Below are 26,648 nucleotides of genomic sequence, written 5' to 3' on the forward strand. Positions count from 1 at the left end.
AGATGCATGGAGCAATGTACAGAGAGATCCTTGATGAAAATCTGCTCCAGAGCGCTCAGGACCTCAGACCTCAGAGGTTTACCTTCCATCAGGACAACGACCCTGAGCATCCAGCCAAGACAATGCAGGAGTGGCTTCGGGTCAAATCTCTGAATGTCCTTGAGTGGCCCAGCCTGAGCCTGTTCAAATATCTTTGGAGAGACCTGGAAATAGCTGTGCAGTGACGCTCCACCATCCATATATGAGCTGTGAAACACTCACAAGAGCCTCATGAGTAAGGGATGAGTGAGAGGTTGATGTGAAAGTAAAAAAATGCAGTGCTACAGATTGTGACTTTGGACATTAAGAACAAGGTAAGGGGAAAGTCATTATGCCAATATGAATCGACAATGTCCCATTTGTCTCAATTTAGCCTCCTACGTTATTTCCTCAAACCCTCAAGATTGCTGGTGTCAATCAACCAACAACCATCAAACACCCGTTTTCATCCCCATGTCTCTGGTTAGACTGTCTGTGTGCGTATCTCCATGTGTCTCTGTGTGTATTCATAATTGTGCAGCAAGCCATGTCTCAGTCTTACCATGGGAGTGAGCAGGTCATTGTTCTATGTAATTAATCATAGCAGACAGCTCATAACAGCCCAGTCTGCATGTAAATGAAAGGAGAAGAGGAGGGGGGTGAGGAGGAGAAGGGAAGGAGGGGGAATAACATCCCCTTAGGTACTCTTCTGGCCGCTACTTGAATTAGGGACTCTAATCTAACATGCAACATTAAATTATGCATGTTAAGTACCAGTGGCATTTAAACCCTCGACATCAACAACTAGACATTGTTATCCAATCAGACTGTTAGTTATGGTCCTAAGTGCTGTTGAATCTGTTGATTCTGTCCCAGTTAGACAGGCAAAATGAGCAAAGTTAAAATTAGACAACGCTGTACTCTATACCAGTGTTTCTCAACTCCATCACTAGCAGACATTTGTGTTGTAGCCGCTGACAAACTCACCTTATTCAACTAATTGAGGGCTTGATGATTAGTTGACAAGTTGAATCAGGTGTGCTTGTCCAGGGCTACAACAAAAATGTGCGCAGTTGGGGGTACTCGAGGACTGCAGTTGGGAAACACTGGTCCATATGAACATTACTACAACCACATAGTATACAAGCTGAGGAGTGGAACAATACAGCATAGTATATCCCACTAATACGTATCTTTGCTCCATACTGGATGGAGCATTGACTATTGAGAGAAAAACATACATCTGGGGTCTGTCGATCTGTGCGTGTAGGAAAACTAAGAAAGCAATGCGTGTCTTACATAGAACCGCACAGGACTCAAACAAACAGGAAAATGAATTTAAAAAAGCTAAAAACCAAAGAGGGAATGAATGATTGTATAAAAGAAAAATGGAGAGAAAGAGAGATGGGGACACCAGGGAGAGCTAGAGAGATGGGGCACACCAGGGAGAGCTAGAGAGATGGGGGACACCATGGAGAGCTAGAGAGATGGGGACACCATGGAGAGCTAGAGAGATGGGGGACACCAGGTAAAGCTAAAGAGATGGGGGACACCAGTGAGAGCTAGAGAGATGGGGGACACCAGGGAGAGCTAGAGAGATGGGGGACACCAGGGAGAGCTAGAAAGATGGGGGACACCAGGGAGAGCTAGAAAGATGGGGGACACCAGGGAGAGCTAGAGAGATGGGGACACCAGGGAGAGCTAGAGAGATGGGGGACACCAGGGAGAGCTAGAGAGATGGGGGACACCAGGGAGAGCTATAAAGATGGGGGACACCAGAGACAGAAATAAGTAGTGAGGAAGGGAGGGACAGAGAGAGAGGAGAAGAATGCAGTGTAGTGGTTAGGGAAGGGTGAAGATGAAAAGGCAGAGTGATGTACTCCAGGACACAGCTGTACTGGGACTTGCTCACACACACTCACTCACACATACACCCTTGACATCACTCTCCCAATTTCTATTCCCCATTGCAAAATACACTCAGGCGTAAAATGCAAATACAATAAATATTCCTTTCATGTCTAGGAGAAGAAAAAACTGCACTGTTATTCAATGGGAATACAAATCCCAAATGCTTCAGTTTAAGCAACAAGCTGAAAACAAAGAGCGATGCGATGACTGTGTCCGTCTGTTGGTCTGGGGAGAGGGGGGACGCGACAGAGAGACAGAATGAGAGAGATAGTTATTTGGTCTTTGTGAAATCATAATAAAATACTAAAAAGCCATAGTGTACTTACATGTTGGGGTTATACAGTACAAATTGTTAACTATGACTCATCGTACAGCAATTTACTTTGATTCAAATATCAAACATTTTCAACAGATGTGATATTCTAAACATATTTTTTTATTTCACCTTTATTTAACCAGGTAGACCAGTTGAGAACAAGTTCTCATTTACAACTGCGACCTGGCCAAGATAAAACAAAGCAGTGCGACACAAACAACAACACAGAGTTACACATGGAATAAACAAATGTACAGTCAATAACACAATAGAAAAAATGTATATACAGTCTGTGCAAATGAGGTAAGATTAGGGAGGTAAGGCAATAAATAAGCCGTAATGGCGAAGTAATTACAATTTAGCAATTAAACACTGGAGTGATGTGGTGAAGATGAATGTGCAAGTAAAGATACTGGGGTGCAAAGTAGCAGAAAAATATGACAATATGGGGATGCGGTAGTTGGATGGGCTATTTACAGATGGGCTCTGTACAGATGCAATGATATGTGAGCTGCTCTGACATCTGGTGCTTAAAGTTAGTGAGGGAGATATGAGTCTCCAACTTCAGTGATTTTTGTCACGTCCTGACCATAGTGAGTGTTATTTTCTATGGTAGATTTGGTCAGGGTGTGACAGGGGGTGTTTGTCTGGTTTTTGTATGTCTATGTTTTGGTTCTAGGTTTGTATTTCTATGTTGGTGTTATTTGGCATGACCTCCAATTAGACGCAGCAGGTTGTCGTTGTCTCTAATTGGAGGTCCTATTTAAGTTTAGGTTTGTCCCACAGGTGTTTGTGGGTGATTGTTCTTCTTGAAGTTTATGTTCCTCCAGCGTCACGGTTTGTTGTTTTGTATTTACTTAAAGTGTTAATTGTTGCATTCGGTTTCACTGATTTAAATAAAACATGTGGAACTACGAAAACGCTGCATCTTGGTCCGCTCATTCAAACAGCCGTGACAGAATCACCCACCAAAGAAGGACCAAGCAGCGTAAGAAGGAGCAGCAGGAGGAATGGACATGGGAGTAGATATTGGACGGCAAGGGATCCTGGACATGGGAGGAGATCCAGAGGGATGGAATCGCCGTCCATGGGAAGAAGTGGAGGCAGCAAGAGCAGAGCGGCGACGAGAGGAGGCTCTAAATGCACCTAAAGGCAAGACTGAGAGGCAGCCCCCAATTGTTTTTAGGGGGGGGCACAAGGGGAGTTGGGCAGGGTCAGGATGGAGTCCTGAGACAACTTCCCGGGCTTACTATGAGGAGCAAGTGATGGAGCAGACACCGTATTTTGCGGTGACGCCAACTGTGCCCGCACCCCGCAGTGATCGAGTGGAGTTGAGTATCCAGCCAGGGCGGGTTGTGCAGGCCGTGCGCTCCAGATCTCCAGTGCGCCTCCAAGACCCAGTGTACCCTGTGCCTGCTCCGCGCACTCTACCTCCAGTACGCCACCATAGCCCAGTACGCCCTGTTCCTGCTCCCCGCTCTAGCCCGAAGGTATGTGGTACTAGCCTGGCGCCTCCTATACCAGTCCCACGTAGCAGACCTCCAGTGCGTCACCAGAGCCCAGTACGTCCTGTTCCTGCTCCCCGCACTTGCCTGAAGGTGTGTGTGACTAGCCTGGCGCCTCCCATGCCAGTCCCACCTAGCAGACCTCCAGTGCGCCTCCATAGCCCAGTAAGGCCGGTGCCTGCTTTGAGCACATGGTTCGCAGTCCGTCTCCCCAGTCTGGTAAGACCAGTTCCAGCGCCCTGTAGGAAGCCTCTAGTGATGGTCAATGGCCCGGAGCCTGTAGTGTTAATCCATGGCACGAAGCCTTCAGTGATGATCCATGGCCTGGAGCCAGTAGGGACGATCCAAGGCACGAAGCCTCCAGTGATGATCCATGGCCTGGAGCTTGTACGGATGATCCATGGCACGAAGCCTCCAGTGATGATCCATGGCACAAAGCCTCCAGTAATTATCCATGACGCGGAACCAGTAGTGATGATCCATGGCCCGGAGCCTGTAGTGTTAATCCATGGCACGAAGCCTTCAGTGATGATCCATGGCCCGGAGCCAGTAGGGATGATCCAAGGCACGAAGCCTCCAGTGATGATCCATGGCCTGGAGCTTGTAGGGATGATCCATGGCACAAAGCCTCCAGTGATGATCCATGGCACAAAGCCTCCAGTAATTATCCATGACGCGGAACCAGTAGTGATGATCCATGGCCCGGAGCCTGCAGCGAAGGTCCCCAGTCCGGAACCTACAGAGACGCTCTTCAGTCCGGAGTCTCCAGCGACGCTCCCCAGTCCAGAGCCTCCAACTACGCTCTTCAGTCCGGAGCCGCCAGCTACGCTCTTCAGCCCGGAGCCTCCAGTGACGCTCCTCAGCCCGGAGCCTCCAGTGACGCTCCTCAGCCCGGAGCCTCCAGTGACGCTCCTCAGCCCGGAGCCGCCAGGGGTGGTCTGCAGCCCAGAGCCTTCAGCGGCGATCGGCAGCCTGGAGTCATTAGAGGCGGTTGGTGGTCCGAAGCATCCGACGAGGACGCATGGTATGGTTCCCCCAGTAATACAGAAGCGGGGGGGATCAGTGGGGTTACCACGTCCAGAACAAAAGCCACCGCCATAGACAGCTGTCACCCACACTACCATCCCTTTGTATTGTTTTTTAATTTTGGATTGGAGATGTTTAATGTGAGTCTGGAAGGAGAGTTTACAGTCTAACCAGACACCTAGGTATTTCTAATTGTCCACATATTCTAAGTCAGAACCGTCCAGAGTAATGACGTGTGAATGGCAGGCAGGTGTGGGTAGCGAAGACAAGACTCTCGTTAATCTAACCACATTGTCCGATTTCAAAAAGGCTTTTCAGCGAAAGCAAAACATTAGATTATGTCAGCAGAGTACCCAGCCAGAAATAATCAGACACCCATTTTTCAAGCTAGCATCTAATGTCACAAAAAACAAAACCACAGCTAAATGCAGCACTAACCTTTTGATGATCTTCATCAGATGACACACCTAGGACATTGTTATACAATACATGCATGTCTGTTCAATCAAGTTCATATTTATATCAAAAACCAGCTTTTTACATTAGCATGTGACGTTCAGAACTAGCATACCCACCGAAAACTTCCGGGGAATTTACTAAATTACTCACGATAAACGTTCACAAAAAGCATAACAATTATTTTAAGAATTATAGATACAGAACTCCTCTATGCACTTGATATGTCCGATTTTAAAATAGCTTTTCGGATGAAGCACATTTTGCCATATTCTAAGTAGATAGCCCAGCCATCCCGGGCTAGCTATTTAGACACCCAGCCAGTTTAGCCTTCACCAAAATCACATTTCCTATAAGAAAAATGGTCTGACGTTTCCTGTTCTTCATCAGAATGCACTCCCAGGACTTCTACTTCAATAACAAATGTAGGTTTGGTCCAAAATAATCCATCGTTATATCCAAACAGCGGCGTTTTGTTCGTGCGTTCTAGACACTATCAGAATGGTAAATCACGGTCGTGCGCATGGCGCAGAACGTGACAAAAAAATTCTAAATATTCCATTACCGTACTTCGAAGCATGTCAACCGCTGTTTAAAATCAATTTTTTTGCAATTTATCTCGTAGAAAAGCGATAATATTCCGACCGGGAATCTGCTTGTCTGTAAACTGAGGGAAAAACCGAAAGACGGGGGCGGGGCAGGTCACGAGCATAAGCCTTTCTTCTCTGATAGACCACTCAGCAAAAGCGCTCGTGTGTTTCAGCCAGGGCTTTGAATTACGTCATTCCTGTTTTTCCCGGGCTCTGAGACCCCATTGGAGACGTGGGAAGTGTCACGTAACAGCAGAGATCCCTTGTAATAGATAGAGAGAATCAACAAGGGCAAGAAATGTTCAGACAGGGTACTTCCTGAACAGAAACTTCTCAGGTTTTTGCCTGCCATAGGAGTTCTGTTATACTCACAGACACCATTCAAACAGTTTTCGAAACTTTGGAGTGTTTTCTATCCAAAGCTAATAATTATATGCATATTCTAGTTTCTGGGCAGGACTAATAATCAGATTAAATCGGGTACGTTTTTTATCCAGCCGTGAAAATACTGCCCCCTAGCCATAAGAGGTTAAGGATTCACATGTGAGGTCATGCGCTAAACAGTGAGTAGTGTAGTAAAGATTAAGACTAAAAGTGGTAAAAGTAGTAGGCTACAATAAGGAAAAATTCCAAATAAAAAAGTGTTCAGATAAAAATATTTTATAATTATTTGATGACGGTTACCCAGACACACTTGTCTAAATTCATGCTCATGTGAAAGAAATGCTATAACCCCCAGCCACATTCTGCTAAGTGGATGGATGTGTCTCTACAGAAGGTACAAACGGTACAGTGAAATGGTAGCAGTATCAGAAACAGATAGTGTCAATATAAAGAAAGTTTATTTATAAATTTTTTATTTCACCTTTATTTAACCAGGTAGGCAAGTTGAGAACAAGTTCTCATTTGCAATTGCGACCTGGCCAAGATAAAGCAAAGCAGTTCGACAACATACAACAACACAGAGTTACACATGGAGTAAAACAAATATACAGTCAATAATACAATAGAAAAATAAGTCTATGTACAATGTGAGCAAATGAAGTGAGATAAGGGAGGTAAAGGCAACAAAAAGTCCATGGTGGCAAAGTAAATACAATGTAGCAAGTAAAACACTGGAATGGTAGATTTGTAGTAGAAGAAAGTGCAAAGTAGAAATAGAGATAATGGGGTGCAAAGGAGCAAAATAAATAAATCAAATAAATAAATACAGTAGGGGAAGAGGTAGTTGTTTGGGCTAAATTATAGATGGGCTATGTACAGGTGCAGTGATCTGTGAGCTGCTCTGACAGCTGGTGCTTAAAGCTAGTGAGGGAGATAAGTGTTTCCAGTTTCAGAGATTTTTGTAGTTCGTTCCAGTCATTGGCAGCAGAGAACTGGAAGGAGAGACGGCCAAAGGAGGAATTGGCTTTGGGGGTGACCAGAGAGATATACCTGCTGGAGCGCGTGCTACAGGTGGGTGCTGCTATGGTGACCAGTGAGCGGAGATAAGGGGGGACTTTACCTAGCAGGGTCTTGTAGATGACCTGGAGCCAGTGGGTTTGGCAACGATTATGAAGCAAAGGCACGCCAACGAAAGCGTACAGGTCGCAGTGGTGGATATATATGGGGCTTTGGTGACAAAACAGATGGCACTGTGATAGACTGCATCCAGTTTGTTGAGTAGGGTATTGGAGGCTATTTTGTAAATGACATCGCCAAAGTCGAGAAACGGTAGGATGGTCAGTTTTACGAGGGTATGTTTGGCAGCATGAGTGAAGGATGCTTTGTTGCGAAATAGGAAGCCAATTCTTGATTTAACTTTGGATTAGAGATGTTTGATGTGAGTCTGGAAGGAGAGTTTACAGTCTAACCAGACACTTAGAATATGTGGACAACTACAAATACCTAAGTCAGAACCGTCCAGAGTAGTGATGCAGGACAGGTGGGCAGGTGCAGGCAGCGATCGGTTGAAGAGCATGCATTTAGTTTTACTTGTATTTAGGAGCAGTTGGAGGCCACGGAAGGAGAGTTGTATGGCATTGAAGCTTGTCTGGAGGGTTGTTAACACAGTGTCCAAAGAAGGGCCAGAAGTATACAGAATGGTGTCGTCTGCGTAGAGGTGGATCAGAGACTCACCAGCAGCAAGAGCGACATTATTGATGTATACAGAGAAAAGAGTTGGCCCAAGAATTTAAACCTGTGGCACCCCCATAGAGACTGCTAGAGGTCCGGACAACAGGCCCTCCGATTTGACACACTGAACTCTATCAGAGAAGTAGTTGGTGAACCAGGCGATGCAATCATTAGAGAAACCAAGGCTATTAGGTCTGCCGATGAGGATGTGGTGATTGACAGAGTTGAAACAGTAAGCTTTAACATGCAATGAAAACAATTTTCTGATAAAATTAGAAATGTATAATATCTGAAATTGTAGCTAGACACTTAGCTGTAAACATGGATGAACGCTTCACAGCAGACTGCAACCCCTTTCATTAAATAAGACGTCCTGTGTCATTTCCAGTCACTTCCAGTCACTCTGGTTCACACTGATTTTGTGCAATATGTAATGCCCTGGCCATAGAGAGGGGATTTTTGTTCTTTATTTTGGTTAGGCCAGGGTGTTACATTGGGTGGGCGTTCTATGTTCGTTTTCTAGGTTTTTTGTATTTCTTTGTTTTGGGCCGTGTGTGGCTCCCAATCAGGCACAGCTGAAGTTCGTTGTTGTTGATTGGGAGTCATACATAAGGAGCATGTTTTTCCGTTGGGTTTTGTGGGGGATTGTTTCTGTTTCGTTTCGCACCTGACAGGACTGTTTTGGCTATCGTTTTTTTCTTGTTTTTTGTATCGTGTTCTTACGTAATTAAATATTCATGATGAACACTAACTCCGCTGCGTATCCACTTTTTCAGACGATGACTTCTCTGTTTCGTCTGACGACGAAGACAGCCGTTACACAATACCATAAGAATCATCTTAAGCTTTAGCCCCCACCCAAGCTCTGACATATTGACGACTCTTCTCTGTCGCTGTCACATCTCTATCATGTCTGTGTGTGTGTGTGTGTATGTCTGTGGGGTGTGTGTGTCTGTTTCTCCCATAGTTATTTTGCATACAACCTTCCCACAACGTTCTGGGAATGATGTAGGATATTTCCTTGGCTTTGGAATAGGCTCAGCACATTTAAGTAACGTGACAAAATAAAGTTGTTTTATTGGTATTTCATTACTTTAACAGAATGTTTCTTAAAAGTTAATACATGGTTACATGTAGTTACATTTTTGGTAATGTTCTTGGAATGTTCTCCAACTGGTTAGACATTGGGAATGTCCTCAAGTAGTATTGAGAACATTAAGAAACAATGCTCTCCTGTGCGATTTTCAGCATGTTTCCTACAGGTTTCCTCATGGTTCTATTTAAAGTCTTGTTCTCAAATTGTTCTGAGAACGTTAAGAAACAACCTTCTTCTGTGGGAATTCCAGTACTTCAGCATAATGTTTCAAACAGGTTTCCTCATGGTTCTATTTAAAGTCATGTTTTCAAAACGTTCAGAGAGCATTATGAAAAACAACGTTCTTCTGTGGGAATTTCAGTATTTTCAGATTTTACCAGTCTGGAAACGTATGGCTTCGTTCCCAGAACCAATGGCAAACCAAAAATGAACTTTCCCACAACTTCCAAGAAACCAAATGTGCTAGCTGGGTTCCCCTGTTTCCCTCGCCTTTCCTCACTCTGGAGTTCGCTAGATTGTGTTACCGTGGCGATGGGAGCTAAGCCTGTATTATGCACCTCTGTGGGGAGCCTCAAATTGCCTGTGGAGTATTGGAGACACATACACACATGCACACACACAGCACTTACATAGCCCTGGCACAGTATTGGACACTTTGCGCTAAAGCTATTGCTTTGACTGGGCCGTAATTACATGTCATGTGACAGCGGGGGAATATTTCTGAGAGTGAAGTGTGTTTGAGTATAGGAATGTGAAAGCATTTTTAACTGAAAGAGCCTACCCCAGCCTTATGCCTGTGTAGGTGTTAAAGTGTATGCGCGTGTATGTGAGAGTGAAATTGTATTGTGTATGACATACAATTTTCAAAAAATGTGTGTGTGTGTGTGTCAAAGAGATTACCTGTGTGTGTGTGTGTGTGTGTGTGTGTGTGTGTGGTGAAAGGAGGGTGTAATTTATGAAGTGTCAGTATACAGGGCTGCTACCAAGTTCCAGGCTGTTAGGGGCTGTTCAGTGTGTAATAACGGACTGAGATGTAATCACACACTAATGGCAAAGCTGTTTTCCAATCTGGCCTCCGCTCCCATTCTGATGGAATCCCATCCTGACGGAATCCCACAAGTAATTCTATGAAAGTGGCGTTGTGTGTGTAACGTGGCTGGAAGTTATTGAGTAGTTGTAAGATGGCAGGGCTAATATATCAACCCATGATCAATACTGTCTCTGCATTGTCCATATTTGAATGCGTACCGATGGCCTTGTCCACTGGCGATTCCTGGTTGATGAAACTCTATAATTTCACAGTTGTGAAAGCCTGTGTTGGTGGAGCCTCATATTTCCCTCTCAATTGATAAGACCATCTTGTCCTCTAAAGTCTTGTGAATAAATATACTGTTGTATTTGCTGAGTTGAGTACAGAAGTTCATTCATAGTGATCTGTGGAGATTCTCACTACAATAACTGTACTGTATACCGTTACACCCTGACTATATAGTTACCAAATACAATCTTCATTTTCAATTTATTTAGTGTAGTAAATAAACCTTGAATTAATTATTTGTGGCATTGAGATCATTTGCAAGCGACTGGGTTCTTGAAGTTTCAAAAAAATTACTGTTCAGAATGAGAATAAAGTAAATTGAATGTTGATTAAGACTGTTGTTGATCGGATTAATGCTATAACGGTTAATGATACCTACTGATAGATTTAATTCAAGAGTCTCTCTATATAATCCAACCCTTAATGGTGCCACTCTTAGATGAATTGGGATAGGATAGACACTTTATTTTTTTTGCAGGTGGATCAAATTAATTCAATAAATTAGATCAATTAATTATTCCAGTAATTAATCAGTACATGATCTTGAAAATCCATAGCCAAAGTCACAACACTGCTGAATGGCTTATTGCCTCAAGCTTTTGTCTGTGTTAGGCTATTGTGTTCCGTTGCCCTGGCTGTGTTCCGTTCTGATCACTCCCTGTGGTCTCCAATGAAAGAAAGATTGTGTGACATGATGTCATTCCCCTGATGAAATCATCTCCTAAGAAGGCAGTCATTAATAAGAGCACCATTACACCGTGTCAAGGAGGGATGGAGGACTGAGAGTTAGATTGTCAAGGCATCAGAAGGGAGGAAGGAGGGAGGGATGGAGGAAGAAAAAGGTGTGAGAGGGAAGAAAGGAGTGGGAGAGGATGGGAGTGAACGAAAGAAGGAGGGAGGAGGATGTCAGTGCAGCGGTGCAGAGATGACCCATACATCAGGTAGTTCCACCTGGCTCCTCTCCTCTGAGCGTCTTTAGTCTCCTCTGTGTGCCACCAGTCTGAAAACGTTGCATTTAGTAAACTGTTGGAGCATTGTATCTTATTTCTTTCATTACTTTTTCTGTTCTGCACACATACAAGTTACTGTATGTGTGCACAACATTTCCTAACAAGCACCAATCCACCTCAAACATAGAACAGCCCATTTTCACTGAAGGCTTACGTCTGTCACTAACACTCTATGCCTCCTCTTTTTCTCCCTCTCTCTCAATATCTCTCTATCCCTCACCTCCTCTCTTTCTCTTCCAATGTCTCTCTAATCACTCTATCTCTCGCTCTATCTCTGTTCTTCTCTCAGGTGTGATGGCGGAGCAGCGTCAGTTTAGGACTCAGTTTGTGTGTAGTGTCGTGGCGTCTCACGTCAGCCACCAGCCCTCCACCAGTCTCAGCTTCGTCTGGATTGCTCCTCCGCCCAGCACCGGCTGTGTCCACTTCCTGTAAGTACTGTACCACAGTTGATAGCCCTTTTACACATATTTTGACCATAGAACAGCTTTATATAGGGCTGATAAAGACTTCAAGTAGTCTTGCCTAACAGACAGAATAGTATTTTGTTGGTCATGAAATAACTTTTAAATTGAGTTTGTGGAGTTTTAAAACAGTATAGAAACAAAAGGGTACATATCCTTACTACGAGAATCCATGAATGGAATCTATTAACTAATGTGTTCCTAAAGTGACCTGCTAACTACAGTGACCTGCTAGTCTCAGTAGCGTGATGGCCCATCTCTCTCCAGCAATATCCTGTCAGACAGGAAGAGAGGATTATCTTGATCCGACTACATCATGTTGACAGGAAACAGGGAGGGGACAGCAAATTGTGTGTCAGGATGTGTGAGTGTGTGTTTGACAGCAGGTAGTGTTTGTGTGTGTCCTACCCTGTCCTTACTTGGCCTCACAATGGGACTGGTGCAGTGTGTGTTTTACCGTCCGCATCCTGTAGGGGGAGATGGAAAGGTCTCCATCCTTTGATTCAGCGGTCTTGCTGTGTGTGTTTGGCCTAGTTTCCTCATAGATTGTTCCACCATCCCCCTTCCTACTGGGACACACCTGCCATATAACAGCTCTGGAATTGTATCCCAATGGCATCCTGTTTTCTATGTAGTGCACTGCTTTTGACCAGGGCTCTGGTTAAAAGCAGTGCCTTATATACAGTAGGGATAGGGTGCCATTTGGGACACAGACATGGACTCTCTGTCAGACAGGAATGTATTTGCCGTTCTCTCTTGTAGCAATAGAGCCATGACAGCAGGGTGATCATATTCCTACTGGGACTCTTTTACTTTTGTCTCTATTACCTCATTACGGTGGGCAGTCTGAGGTACACTGCTTGTCAGGGACAGAGAGGAGTTGTGATTTAGCTGTCTAACTGTGTGCTCTGGACTCTGAGGTGAGTTAGAGGACCGGGCCATGATAGATGCTGTCTGGAGTTAAAGAGCCAGTCCTGATGTCTTACTACCTACTTCAGTACCTCAATATCTACCTACCACCTGAGACCTGTGGACTAGCTGACATATTTAGTTATGCTTGATTGCACTCACTTCCTCTCTCTTTTCTTTCTCTCTTTCTCTTTCACAATGTTTCTATGTCTCTCTCTTTCTCTCTCTTTCTTAATCACTTTTTCTTTCGTGACTGTAAAACTCTCTCCATCTCTTTCTGTCTTCGTCAAATTTTCCATCTATTTCTGCAATGCTCTGGGAGAATCCGCCCTATTCTTGCCTGATTATGAAAAAGGTAAAAGGTCATCGAGTAGCGGAGGCCAGGAGAGGAAATGTGGAAACAAATGAGCGTATATGAAGACTCTCTTTCTCCACTCGCGCGTCATCAGGCAAATTAATTTTACAAGGTTAAAAATAAATGTGTAAAGTTATGAAAACAGATGTAGGTAGTCGTGTAAGACATGTTATAAAGAAAAGGATAAGTAGCGTACCATTTTTAAATATCATCATCAAATTCAAAAGGGGTGTGGTAGATTTAAAATCCCTTAAGAGCACCGTGCCAGTGCTAGAGATGACAGGCGGGCTTGCAGGGGGCCCTCAGTGTGTCACAATAGGGGCCCGGGCCCCAGCAGGATGACCTTATCAAAGTAAGACAGTCACACTCCAGCAGTCTCCGGACTGCTACACACACACAGCCACTTATCCCTCTGTCTGACCACTCAGCTCTCTCAGCACCAGACCCGGTTCTAGATTACAGCTCCTGTCGAAAGCAGCAGCTCCCCTACCCTGTGTCTCTGGCACGGGACAGCCCAGGTCCAGTGAGCCGAGTTGGGGCGAAGGCAGCAGGCGAGCCCCATGCTCCACAGGCTGGGGCTCAGGAACAATCAGCTCATGTCCCAGGCCCCTGACTTGTCATTTCGGTTGATGTCATATCATCCGCTATAGCACTTCAGACAAAACAGTTTGGATCTGTTTTCTCAGTGTTCTTTTTTGGTGTGTCTTGGGTTCTCAATCCATTCCCATCAGAGTTTGGTTAATAAAACTTTACTGGACCTATAATGCCTCAATTCGGTGCAAATGTTCACCTCCTGCCTTATCCCCTACCCTGCACCATCCCGTCCACAGGTCACTGAATCTGTCTGTGTCCATGACTGTGTTGTCACGGATCATCAAGCACACCTGTCCCTTAGTCCCACTGATTAGTATTTGTATATATGTGCCCTTTGGTTTTCATGGTCTTGTCGATTATTGTTCCAATGTCCGTTGGTGCGTGTGCCCTTTGGTGTGCTATGTATACCTGTGCTATGTGTTTTTGGCTTCCGTGCCCTTATGGATTGTGCAGATGACTACAGGTCTCGTTCCGTATGTTAATCATTGTGCGTGTGTGTTATTTATTCGAGGTACTCCTCGCTCTTTTGTTTGGGTTTCAACCCTGTGTTTTGTGTACGTGTTTGTTTGGTCTTCGTCCCTGTGCCCTTACACGGCACGTCGCAATTTGGGTGAAATAAAAACCCATATTACGCATTCCTGCGTCTGTCTCCCGGATCCTTCATACCGACGTGACGTGTGAATTAAATACCTGTAATAGCCTACCGTGCATCCTTCACAAGGCTAGAGCTGAGGTGCCTCTCCCATGCATTACTATGAAGCCAGTAACAGTTTTATGTGTGATATTGTATAAGTGTTCCTGGTGACAGATTGTTCATCAGACAGACAGACTGAGTGATGTAGTGTTGTGATGTTATTGTGGAGGAAAATTGTTTGCTGTGTGGCTGTAAATGTTACTGCTTAGGGAGAGGAGAGGCCTTGGAGACAAGGAGACAAGGAGACAAGGAGACAAGGAGAGAGAGGGAGAGAGAGAGAGAAGAGAGAGAGAGAGAGAAGAGAGAAAGAGAGAGAAGAGAGAGAGAGAGAGAGAGAGAGAGAGAGAGAGAGAGAGAGAGGAGAGAGAGAGAGAGAGAGAGAGAGAGAGAGAGAGAGAGAGAGAGAGAGAGAGAGAGAGAGAGAGAGAGAGAGAGAGAGAGAGAGAGAGAGAGAGAGAGAGAGCGCTCAGGACAGTCTGCCCCAAACATCTGTGTGAATTAGTGTGTGCATACTCAGTGTGTAGGAGAAGGTCCAGGGGGTCTGTGTGTAGGTGTGTGCTTTCTGTAATATAAGATCAAATAAGGCAGGCAACAAAATCAGCCAGGTCACCCATGATACAAGTCAGTATTCGACATCCATCCGTGTCTGAGGACATTGGGAGATGATGTAGAAACTGCCAGCTAGAGGCAACAGTGAGCCCTGTCGCCTTCAAGTAGGTTTTGGTTTTGCTAGGGCGTTGTGGACTGGTATGGTGGATGGGTGTAAGCATCTGCCTCTGATGTACCTCTGATTCCAAAGGTTGTAAGTTTGAATCAAGCGATAGAAAGTTTTTTATTTTGAAGTTTTATGCCTACCCTAAACCTTAACCTTTACCTTAACCATTCTGAGTTAATGCTTAACCTAAAAATGTGGAGTTAATACCTAAACTTAACCTTAAACACTTTGAAATTTGACCTTTGGAACAACTGACATTTAAGAAACATGGATGAAGGTCTAATGCTGCTGTGAGAGCTGGTAGAACAAAATACTTAGACATTCTTCTCATCCTGTCTGTGTGTGTTGGGGGGTGTTATTGTGCATACACAGACACACACACAAGCAGGCATCTGCTGGGCTGGAGATTGCATTAATTACTGCATGTGTGCCTTACTCCCAAAGTGCTCCTCCAGGGAGAGGTGTGTGGGTATGTGTGATGGCATGTTGTGTGCATTCTTGCTTTTATATTAATAAGTGTTCATATTTAAAAGTGTGTTTAGCTGTGCATGTGTTTTGTGCATGTTTATGCAAAACCCAAGCAGATCAGATGCACTTGTAAAATAAAGGAGGTGTAAAACTAAAGACAAAGGCAGACACACACCAGAAATAAAAAACATCTCGCCAGATTGTTTGCTTAAATTATACTCCTGCGCCTCTTTCATGCTATTGCTTGTGCCTGTAAGTTTTTCCCGTTAACTTTACGACCGCGGAAATGTTTTTAATGACCTGTCAAACACGCCCCGGTAATGGCTGCAATGGGGTCAATGGAATATGTACATTGTCTTTCCGTTGCATCAATAAAAACCCTAAAGCTTCGTCTGCGATTTAACGCACCCGTCTCGACACTTACATGAGATGAAAAAGAACTCCATTTTGATGGGTGTTACTTTTTTGTGGAATTGATAAAAGTAATAATTTAATACAGTTAGATGCACTGAAATGTTAGATGCACTTAATAACAATTAGATGCACTGAAATGAAAACAGCTTCCGAAAATGAACACTAGTGATATTATGTCTGATCTCAACAACAATATAAAGTATGTTTAGATAGATGTAATCTGGAGCCAAGCGTGTTGATTTTTAATCTGAGTGTATCCTGCTATTGACACACGTGTAAAAAAAAAATTTTTTACATTTTATTTCACCTTTATTTAACCAGGTAAGCTAGTTGAGAACAAGTTCTCATTTATAACTGTGACCTGGCTAAGATAAAGCAAAGCAGTGCGACAAAAACAACAACACAGTGTTACACATGGGATAAACAAACTTACATTCAATAACACAATAGAAAATCTGCATACAGTGTGTGCAAACGAAGTAGGGAGGTAAGGCAATAAATAGGCCATAGTGGCGAAGTAATTACAAATTAGCAATTAACACTGGAGTGATAGATGTGCAGATGAGGATGTGCAGGTATAAATACTGGTGTGCAAAGAGCAGAAAAAAACAAATATGAGGATGAGGTAGGTAGTTGGTTGGATGGGCTGTGTACAGATGGGCTGTGTACAGCTGCAGCGATCGGTAAGCTGCTCTGACAGCCGATGCTTGAAGTTAGTGAGGGAGATATAAGTCTCCAACTTCAGTGAGTTTTGCAGTATGTTCCAGTCATTGCAGCAGAGAACTGGAAGAAAAGGCGGCCAAAGTAGGTGTTGGCTTTGGGGATGACCAGTGAAATATACCTGCTGGAGCGCGTGCTACGGGTGGGTGTTGCTATGGTGACCAGTGAGCTGAGATAAGGGTGAGCTTTACCTAGCAAAGACTTATAGATGACCTAGAGCCAGTGGGTTTGGCAATGAATATGTAGCGAGGACCAGCCAACAAGAGCATACAGGTCGCAATGGTGGTTAGTATATGGGGCTTTGGTGACAAAACGGATAGCACTGTGATAGACTGCATCCAATTTGCTGAGTAGAGTGTTGGAGGCTATTTTGTAAATGACATCGCCGAAGTCAAGGATCGGCAGGATAGTCAATTTTACGAGGGTATGTTTGGCAGCATGAGTGATGGAGGCTTTGTTGCGAAATAGGACGCCGATTCTAGATTTTAATTTTGGATTGGAGATGCTTAATATGAGTCTGGAAGGAAGGTTTATAGTGTAGCCAGACACCTAGGTATTTGTAATTGTCCACATATTCTAGGTCAGAACCGTCCAGAGTAGTGATGCTGGATGGGTGGGCAGGTGCAGGCAGCGATCGGTTGAAGAGCATGCATTTAGTTTTACTAGCATTTAAGAGCAGCTGGAGGACACGGAAGGAGTGTTGTATGGCATTGAAGCTCGTTTGGAGGTTTGTTAACACAGTGTCCAAAGAAGGGCCAGATGTGTACAGAATGGTGTCGTCTGCGTATTGTTATTAAACCTATTAACAATTTTGATGACCGTTACACACACACACACACACACAGGTGTTTGTCTTGTTAGTGCTAAATAAAAATAAATGGATCCTATTTTGTGCTGATGATGCTTCTGCCATCTGTTCTCTGCTGCAGTCTGGGCTGGGCTGTGTGAGCACAGAGCTGGGTGAAACATGGTACTGTATCGTTCACTTGGTGAGAGCGTGGTGTTAGGAAAGCCAAGGTTGAGGGTTAAGTTCTCTAATTCAAATTACACTTCTGGTGGTCAGATATGTAAATAAGTCCATTACCAGTATTTAGATCATAATATTTGAGAGCAGAATGTTAATCATTTCCTTAAACCGTCAAAGGTCATATAGGTCATTGTGAGAGGTTGACAGGTGGCCTGTTTAAACCTGTGACCTAATCATCTCCTGAGGCATTAACCAATCATATTGATTTCCTGCCTCAGTTAAGCCAATCAGTGAAGTCCCCCCTGCAGTCAGTTTAACATAGCATCATTAACCTGTCTGGGAACCTGGGATGCTTGCGTCCCACCCAAGTCAACAGCCAGTGGAATCGCGTCGCGCGAAATACAAATACCTCATAAATGCTATAAATTCAATTTCTCAAACATATGACTATTTTACACCATTTTATAGATACACCTCTCCTGAATCGAACCACGTTGTCCGATTTCAAAAAGGCTTTACAGCAAAAGCAAAACATTAGATTATGTTAGGAGAGTACCCAGCCCAAAATAATCACACTGCCATTTTCAAATCAACTAGCATGCATCACAAATACCCAAAACACAGCTAAATGCAGCACTAACCTTTGACAATCTTCATCAGATGACACTCCTAGGACATCATGTTACACAATACATGCATTTTTTGTTCGATAAAGTTCATATTTATATATAAAAACAGCATTTTACATCGGCGCGTGACGTTCAGAAAATATTTTCCCTCAAATGCTTCCGGTGAATCAGCGCAACAATTTACAAAATTACTATTCGAAAACTTTGTTAAAATTGAATATTGTCATTCAAAGAATTATAGATTCAAATCTTGTGAATGCAACCGCATTGCCAGATTTAAAAATAACTTTACTGGGAAATCACACTTTGCAATAAACGAAGTGCTATGCTCAGAAAAATAGACTAGGCAATACAGGTTAGCGCCATCTTGGAACCATCTAAAATCAAATATACTATTGTAAATATTCCCTTACCTTTGATTATCTTCATCAGAAGGCACTTCCAGAATCCCAGGTCCACAACAAATGTAGTTTTGTTTGGAAAAGTTAATAATTTATGTCCCAATAGCTCCTTCTTGTTAGCGCGTTCCGAAGGCTACTCATAATGTACTGAAGCGCGCGGGACTTGTCGTCACAAATGTGCAAAAAATATATATTTACGTTCGTTCAAACATAAATCTTTAGGGACTTTTTCAATCAGAGCTTCAATAATATTCAAGGCGGACGATTGCATTATCTTACTAAACGTTTCAGAATGAAAGGGTACCCATGGGTGCCTGCGTCATAGTAGTAATGGCCCTCCCCCTCTGACCAACTATCCAGGCCTCTCGTTCGGTCAGTTTCTACTGGAGAAGACTCAAACCACTTTGTAAAGACTGTTGACATCTAGTGGAAGCCTTAGGAAGTGCTAAATAAATCCTAACTCACGGTGTGTTTCATAGGCAAAGTGTTGAAGGTGATTTCACAAATCAGATTTCCACTTCCTACATGGAATCTTCTCAGGTTTTGGCCTGCCATATGAGTTCTGTTATACTCACAGACACCATTCAAACAGTTTTAGAAACTTTAGGGTGTTTTCCATCTAAATCTTCTAATTATATGCATATTCTAGTTACTGGGCAGGAGTAGTAACCAGATTAAATCGGGTACGTTTTTTATCCGGCCGTGCAAATACTGCCCCCTTGCCCCAACAGGTTAAATATTTACATTAAATAATTTAAATGATCTTCCCTCCTCATCATTAAAACACTGTTTAATTCAAGATTGTTTGATAGTGCCCTTTGGTCGTTTTACAGGTCCACTGCAAACATCGAATGACAAAGGATGAAAAGAGGGAAAAAGAGAAAAAACAAGGCATTGAAGTTTAGTGTGCTGAAATTATGGAGTGATCAAGCTTAAAGAATTTTGTATTTATAGCTTTATTGTCTCTGTGTTCATTTTTACCTCTCTAGAGGCTACATTTCTGTTACCTTTTACCTCACAATACTTGCTGTACCTAACCTAATTTCCTTGCCAGATATCTTTCTCCGGTTGCCGTGCTTCCCCCTTCCCCAAGGTATACATTCCTATTACACCTTATTTCCCAAGCAGCCTGACCCTGACCGCTGAACCCTGAATTTACCCCAGACACCGTGGTCAAATCAATAGTCCCCCTGCACTGCTCAGTTGTAATCCCCACACTCCTACCCCACACATAAACCACGCTTCTGTCTATTGTCTCATCACACACCTGCTGTTAGAGTCTGGATCATTATCAACTCTAATTAAACTGACACTAGAAAATTAAATGGTACCATCATCTAGGGAGAGGGGGTTGTGATTGGTCAACATCTCTTTTTCTGTGACCACGTGGTTTGTGGCCCCACATATGTTTTTACCATTTGATTGACAACCCAGATACCACAAATAATCACAAGTGCAGTTTTAGCCCTGTAAAGATAGGTAGACTAACCCCTCTCCCCTTCCTTTGTCCCAATTAGTCTCTAAATGATAGCTCTCTAAGGAACAAATAAGATTTTCTGAGGCTCATTATTTCACATTAGTTCTCCTCTCCTTTCTTAATGGCATCACAGATGAGGTGAAAACAAAATTGAAACATGCATGGATCAACAATTCCATTGTTAATAGTAAAATAGTGGTAGCCAGCTGTAATGTTTGTTCCATCTCCTCACGGCCTGTTTAGCTCATTTCACAATTATCACTTAATCTATTGTCAAGGTCAGTCCTTAGTGTAGGCTGCGAGCGCGCGTTCATCTACTCACAACATATATCCAGTCTCCAAACAGGGCTGAATGGAAAGAAACACCTGTTACACAAAACACCCAAAAATGTCATGACATTTAGCCCACTGCTGTCCACGCGTATCTCTGTATTTTTGGGGTGTATTTTACCCCCTTTCCCTCCCCAGGCGAAGGTCGAGTCATGCGTTCTTCGAAACATGACCCGTTTCTTAACACCCACCTGCTTAACCCGGAAGCCAGCCGCACCAACGTGTCAAAGGAAACACCTTTCACCTGACGATTGAGGTCAGCCTGCAGGCGCCCAGCCCGCTACAAGATGTCGCTAGAGCGCGATAAGCCAAGTAAAGCTCCCTGGCCAAACCCTCCCCTAGGCTAGACGACGCTGGGCCAATTGTGCACCGCCCTATATGACTCTCGATCACGACCGGTTGTGATACAACCCGGGATTGAACCCACTGCAATGCAGTGCCTTAGACCGCTGCGCCACTCAGGAGGAAACATCCCTTCTCACCACCTATATACACTCAGGGTGTCATGTACCCCAAAAATCTGAGGGGCACAAGTTATGTGAGGATGGATAAGGAATGGTCAAAAGCAGCTGAAATTGCTTTTTCCTGCAATCTAGAGCGATACTCATTATGCTTAATTCTATTTTCTGCATTAAAAAAGCGGCTAGTTGGCTAGTTAAAGCCAACTTCATAAAATTGCTAAGTGGATAGTAATATTACTGTAAGAGAGAAATATATATACTGCTCAAAAAAATAAAGGGAACACTTCAACAACACATCCTAGATCTGGATGAAAGAAATAATATTTTTAAATACTTTTTTCTTTACATAGTTGAATGTGCTGACAACAGAATCACGCAAAAATAATCAATGGAAATCCAATTTATCAACCCATGGAGGTCTGGATTTGGAGTCACACTCAAAATTAAAGTGGAAAACCACACTACAGACTGATCCAACTTTGATGTAATGTCCTTAAAACAAGTCAATATGAGGCTCAGTAGTGTGTGTTGCCTCCACGTGCCTGTATGACCTCCCTACAGCGCCTGGGCATGCTCCTGATGAGGTGGCGGATGGTCTCCTGAGGGATCTCCTCCTAGACCTGGACTAAAGCATCCGCCAACTCCTGGACAGTCTGTGGTGCAACGTGGCATTGGTGGATGGAGCGAGACATGATGTCCCAGATGTGCTCAATTGGATTCAGGTCTGGGGAACGGGCGGGCCAGTCCATAGCATCAATGCCTTCCTCTTGCAGGAACTGCTGACACACTCCAGCCACATGAGGTCTAGCATTGTCTTGCATTAGGAGGAACCCAGGGCCAACCGCACCAGCATATGGTCTCACAAGGGGTCTGAGGATCTCATCTTGGTACCTAATGGCAGTCAGGCTACCTCTGGCGAGCACATGGAGGGCTGTGCGGCCCCCCCAAAGAAATGCCACCCCACACCATGACTGACCCACCGCCAAACCGGTCATGCTGGAGGATGTTGCAGGCAGCAGAACGTTCGCCACGGCCTCTCCAGACTCTGTCACATCTGTCACGAGCTCAGTGTGAACCTGCTTTCATCTGTGAAGAGCACAGGGCGCCAGTGGCGAATTTGCCAATCTTGGTGTTCTCTAGCAAATGCCAAACGTCCTGCACGGTGTTGGGCTGTAAGCACAACCCCCACCTGTGGACGTCGGGCCCTCATACCACCCTCATGGAGTCTGTTTCTGACCGTTTGAGCAGACACATGCACATTTGTGGCCTGCTGGAGGTCATTTTGCAGGGCTCTGGCAGTGCTCCTCCTGCTCCTCCTTGCACAAAGGCGGAGGTAGCGGTCCTGCTGCTGGGTTATTGCCCTCCTACGGCCCCCTCCACGTCTCCTGATGTACTGGCCTGTCTCCTGGTAGCGCCTCCATGCTCTGGACACTATGCTGACAGACACAGCAAACCTTCTTGACACAGCTCGCATTGATGTGCCATCCTGGATGAGCTGCACTACCTGAGCCACTTGTGTGGGTTGTAGACTCCGTCTCATGCTACCACTAGAGTGAAAGCACCACCAGCATTCAAAAGTGACCAAAACATCAGCCAGGAAGCATAGGAACTGAGAAGTGGTCTGTGGTCCCCACCTGCAGAACCACTCCTTTATTGGGGGTGTCTTGCTAATTGCCTATAATTTCCACCTGTTGTCTATTCCATTTGCACAACAGCATGTGAAATGTATTGTCAATCAGTGTTGCTTCCTAAGTGGACAGTTTGATTTCACAGAAGTGTGATTGACTTGGAGTTACATTATGTTGTTTAAGTGTTCCCTTTATTTTTTTGAACGGAAGAAGTTTGGAACCACCAAGACTCTTCGTAGAGTTGGCCGCCTGGCCAAACAGACCAACCGAGGGAGAAGGGCCTTGTCAACTGTGGAACCTTATATAGACAGGTGTGACTTTCATGTCCAATCAATTGAAGTTACCACAGGTGGGCTCCAATCAACTTGTAGAAACATCTCAAGGATGATCGATGGAAACAGGATGCAATGGAAACAGGAGCTCAATTTCGGGTCTCGTAGCAAAGGGTCTGACTACTTACGAAAATAAGGTATTTCTGTTTTTCCTATAATCTTAAAACCGGTTTTCGCTTTGTCATTATGGGTTATTGTGTGTAGATTTATAAGGGAAAACATGTATTTAATACATTTTTGAATAAGGTTGTAACGTAACAAAATGTGGAAAAAGGGACAGGATCGGAATATTTCCAAATGCACTGTATATCAGAGGCATGACGCCTCTGTATACACTATCTTTACCTCCTTCTCCATCCCCCTGTCCTCCATTTCTCCCCCCTCTTCCCCTCCTTTTATCTATCCCTCCTTCCTTCCAACTTAATTCATTGGTCTCTTTTCTCTTCTCAAATATTTTGAAATCTCCACCCCTCCTTCCTCTCCATCCTCCTCTCCTCATCTCCCTTCTCTCCGATCTGCACCCCCTTCACTAATGAGAGAATGACACTCTTTTTCAGAAGATGAATGATTGCTGTTCTACAATCAGAGGAGAGGACAAACACACGCACGCACGCACACTCAGACACAAGCACACCTATACACTCCGAGTTGTTTGAGCCCTTAATTGCTTTCCCTCCCAAATAAATTCTAATTAATGTTTAGGTGTTCAGTAAGTGTGTGTGTGTGTGTGTGTGTGTGTGTGTGTGTGTGTGTGTGTGTGTGTGTGTGTGTGTGTGTGTGTGTGTGTGTGTGTGTGTGTGTGTGTGTGTGTGTGTGTGTGTGTGTGTGTACAGTATGTGTGTCCTGTAATGAGACACACGCTGAGGTTCCAGTAGAATGTACCGACAGGACAGACGCAGCTGTGGAGTTGCACCGATCACACACTTTTCTCCTTGCTCAGATAGAGGGGCTAAACTCCTTTCTCCTCGTCTGCCTGTCTCTCTCCGTGTGTCTCTCCTAACCTGATTTAATGATATACACACTGCTAAAGGGAATGTTTGCATAACCTTTGTGCAGGTTGTGGAGCACTGTGCTATGCTGTGTTGCTCTCATGTCTTGTTAGTTAGCGTAGCCTGATACCTGACTGTGTTTCTGTTTAGTAAATATTAAAGAGGCTTGTTCCTACATCCCCACCCGCTGTTCATCACCACACATCATTTATTCATAAAAATACCACACACACACACACACACACACACACATACGTACACACACACGTACAAATCCAAATGAATGTTTAACCAATTTAGATGTCTGAATATGATTAAAACCTGTCTTGGAACGTGGGACGCCCACCTAGTCAACAGCCAGTGGAATCACGTCGCGTGAAATACAAATACCTTATAAATACTATAACTTCAATTTCTCAAACATATGACTATTTTAAACCATTTTATAGATACACCTCTTCTGAATTGAACCACGTTGTCCGATTTCAAAAAGGCTTTACAGCAAAAGCAAAACATTAGATTATGTTAGGAGAGTACCCATCCCAAAATAATCACACTGCCATTTTCAAAGCAACTAGCATGCATCACAAATACCCAAAACACAGCTAAATGCAGCACTAACCTTTGACAATCTTCATCAGATGACACTCCTAGGACATCATGTTACACAATACATGCATTTTTTGTTCGATAAAGTTCATATTTATATATAAAAACAGCATTTTACATCGGCACGTGACATTCAGAAAATATTTTCCCTCAAATGCTTCCGGTGAATCAACGCTACAATTTACAAAATTACTATTCGAAAACATTGTTAAAATGTAATATTGTCATTCAAAGAATTATAGATTAACATCTTGTGAATGCAACCGCATTGCCATATTTAAAAATAACTTTACTGGGAAATCACACTTTGCAATAAACGAGGTGCTATGCTCAGAAAAATACGCTAGGCGATACAGGTTAGCGCCATCTTTGAACCATCTAAAATCAAATATACTATTGTAAATATTCCTTTACCTTTGATTATCTTCATCAGAAGGCACTTCCAGGAATCCCAGGTCCACAAAAAATGTAGTTTTGTTCAAAAAAGTTAATAATTTATGTCCCAATAGCTCCTTCTTGTTAGCGTGTTCCGAAGGCTACTCATAATGTACTGAAGCGCGCGGGACTTGTCGTCACGAATGTGCAAAAAATATATATTTACATTTGTTCAAACATGTCAAATGTTGTATAACCTCTCTAGGGTAGGGGGCAGTATCTGCACGGCCGGATAAAAAACGTACCCGATTTAATCTGGTTATTACTACTGCCCAGAAACTAAAATATGCATATAATTATTGGCTTTGGATAGAAAACACCCTAAAGTTTCTAAAACTGTTTGAATGGTTTCTGTGAGTATAACAGAACTCATATGGCAGGCAAAAACCTGAGAAGATTCCTTACAGGAAGTGCCCTCTCTGACCATTTCTTGGGATTCTACACTCTCTTTATTGAAAACTGAGGATCTCTGCTGTAACGTCACACTTCCTACGGCTCCCATATGCTCTCAGAAGGCGGCAAAACGCTGAATGATGCCTTTGGAGCCCCTGGCTGAAAAACAGTAGCGCATTTGGATAGTGGTCGATCAGAGAACAATGAGACTGAGGCGGGTGCACGAGGCGACACCATGTTTTTGTTTTCTCTGTCTTTGAACGAAAACAGGGTTTCCCGGTCAGAATATTATCGCTTTTTTACGAGAAAAATCACATAAAAATTGATTTTAAACAGCGGTTGACATGCTTCGAAGTACGGTAATGGAATATTTAGAATTTTTTTGTCACGAAACGCGTCGGGCGCGTCACCCTTCGTCACCCTTCGTCACCCTTCGGATAGTGTCTTGAACGCACTAACAAAACAGAGGATATTTGAACAAAACTATGGATTATTTTGAACCAAACCAACTTTTGTTATTGAAGTAGAAGTCCTGGGAGTGCATTCTGACGAAGAACAGCAAAGGTAATCAAATTTTTCTAATAGTAAATCGGAGTTTGGTGAGGGCCAAACTTGGTGGGTGTCAAATTAGCTACCCCGTGATGGCTGGGCTATCTACTCAGAATATTGCAAAATGTGCTTTTACCGAAAAGCTATTTTAAAATCAGACATAGCGATTGCATAAAGGAGTTCTGTATCTATAATTCTTAAAATAATTGTATGTTTATCGTGAGTAATTTAGTAAATTCACCGGAAGTTTGCGGTGGGTATGCTAGTTCTGAACGTCACATGCTAATGTAAAAAGCTGTTTTTTGATATAAATATGAACTTGATTGAACAAAACATGCATGTATTGTATAACATAATGTCCTAGGAGTGTCATCTGATGAAGATCATCAAAGGTTAGTGCTGCATTTAGCTGTGGTTTGGGTTTATGTGACATTATATGCTTGCTTGAAAAATGGGTGTCTGGCTGGGTACTCTGCTGACATAATCTAATGTTTTGCTTTCGTTGTAAAGCCTTTTGAAATCGGACAGTGTGGTTAGATTAACAAGAGTCCTGTCTTTAAAATGGTGTAAAATAGTCATATGTTTGAGAAATTGAAGTAATAGCATTTCTAAGGTATTTGAATAACGCGCCACGGGATTCCACTGGCTGTTGAGTAGGTGGGACTATTTCGTCCCACATACCCTAGAGAGGATAACATAAATCTTTAGGGACTTTTTCAATCAGAGCTTCAATAATATTCAAGGCGGACGATTGCAT

General features: G+C 43.5%; 1 protein-coding gene across 2 annotated transcripts in view; it reads left to right on the plus strand.

Moving 5' to 3' along the window:
- LOC115152436 (reelin) overlaps window positions 1–26,648 on the plus strand; it is a 292,154-nt gene that overhangs the window by 107,634 nt on the left and 157,872 nt on the right. For both annotated transcript variants that reach the window (XM_029697314.1, XM_029697315.1), the window contains exon 3: window positions 11,651–11,789. In XM_029697314.1, the coding sequence (XP_029553174.1) occupies window positions 11,651–11,789 (139 nt within the window). The remainder of the gene's footprint in view (window positions 1–11,650; window positions 11,790–26,648) is intronic.

Source organism: Salmo trutta, chromosome 17, assembly GCF_901001165.1.
Source record: "Salmo trutta chromosome 17, fSalTru1.1, whole genome shotgun sequence".
NCBI classification, from domain to species: Eukaryota; Metazoa; Chordata; class Actinopteri; order Salmoniformes; family Salmonidae; genus Salmo; species Salmo trutta.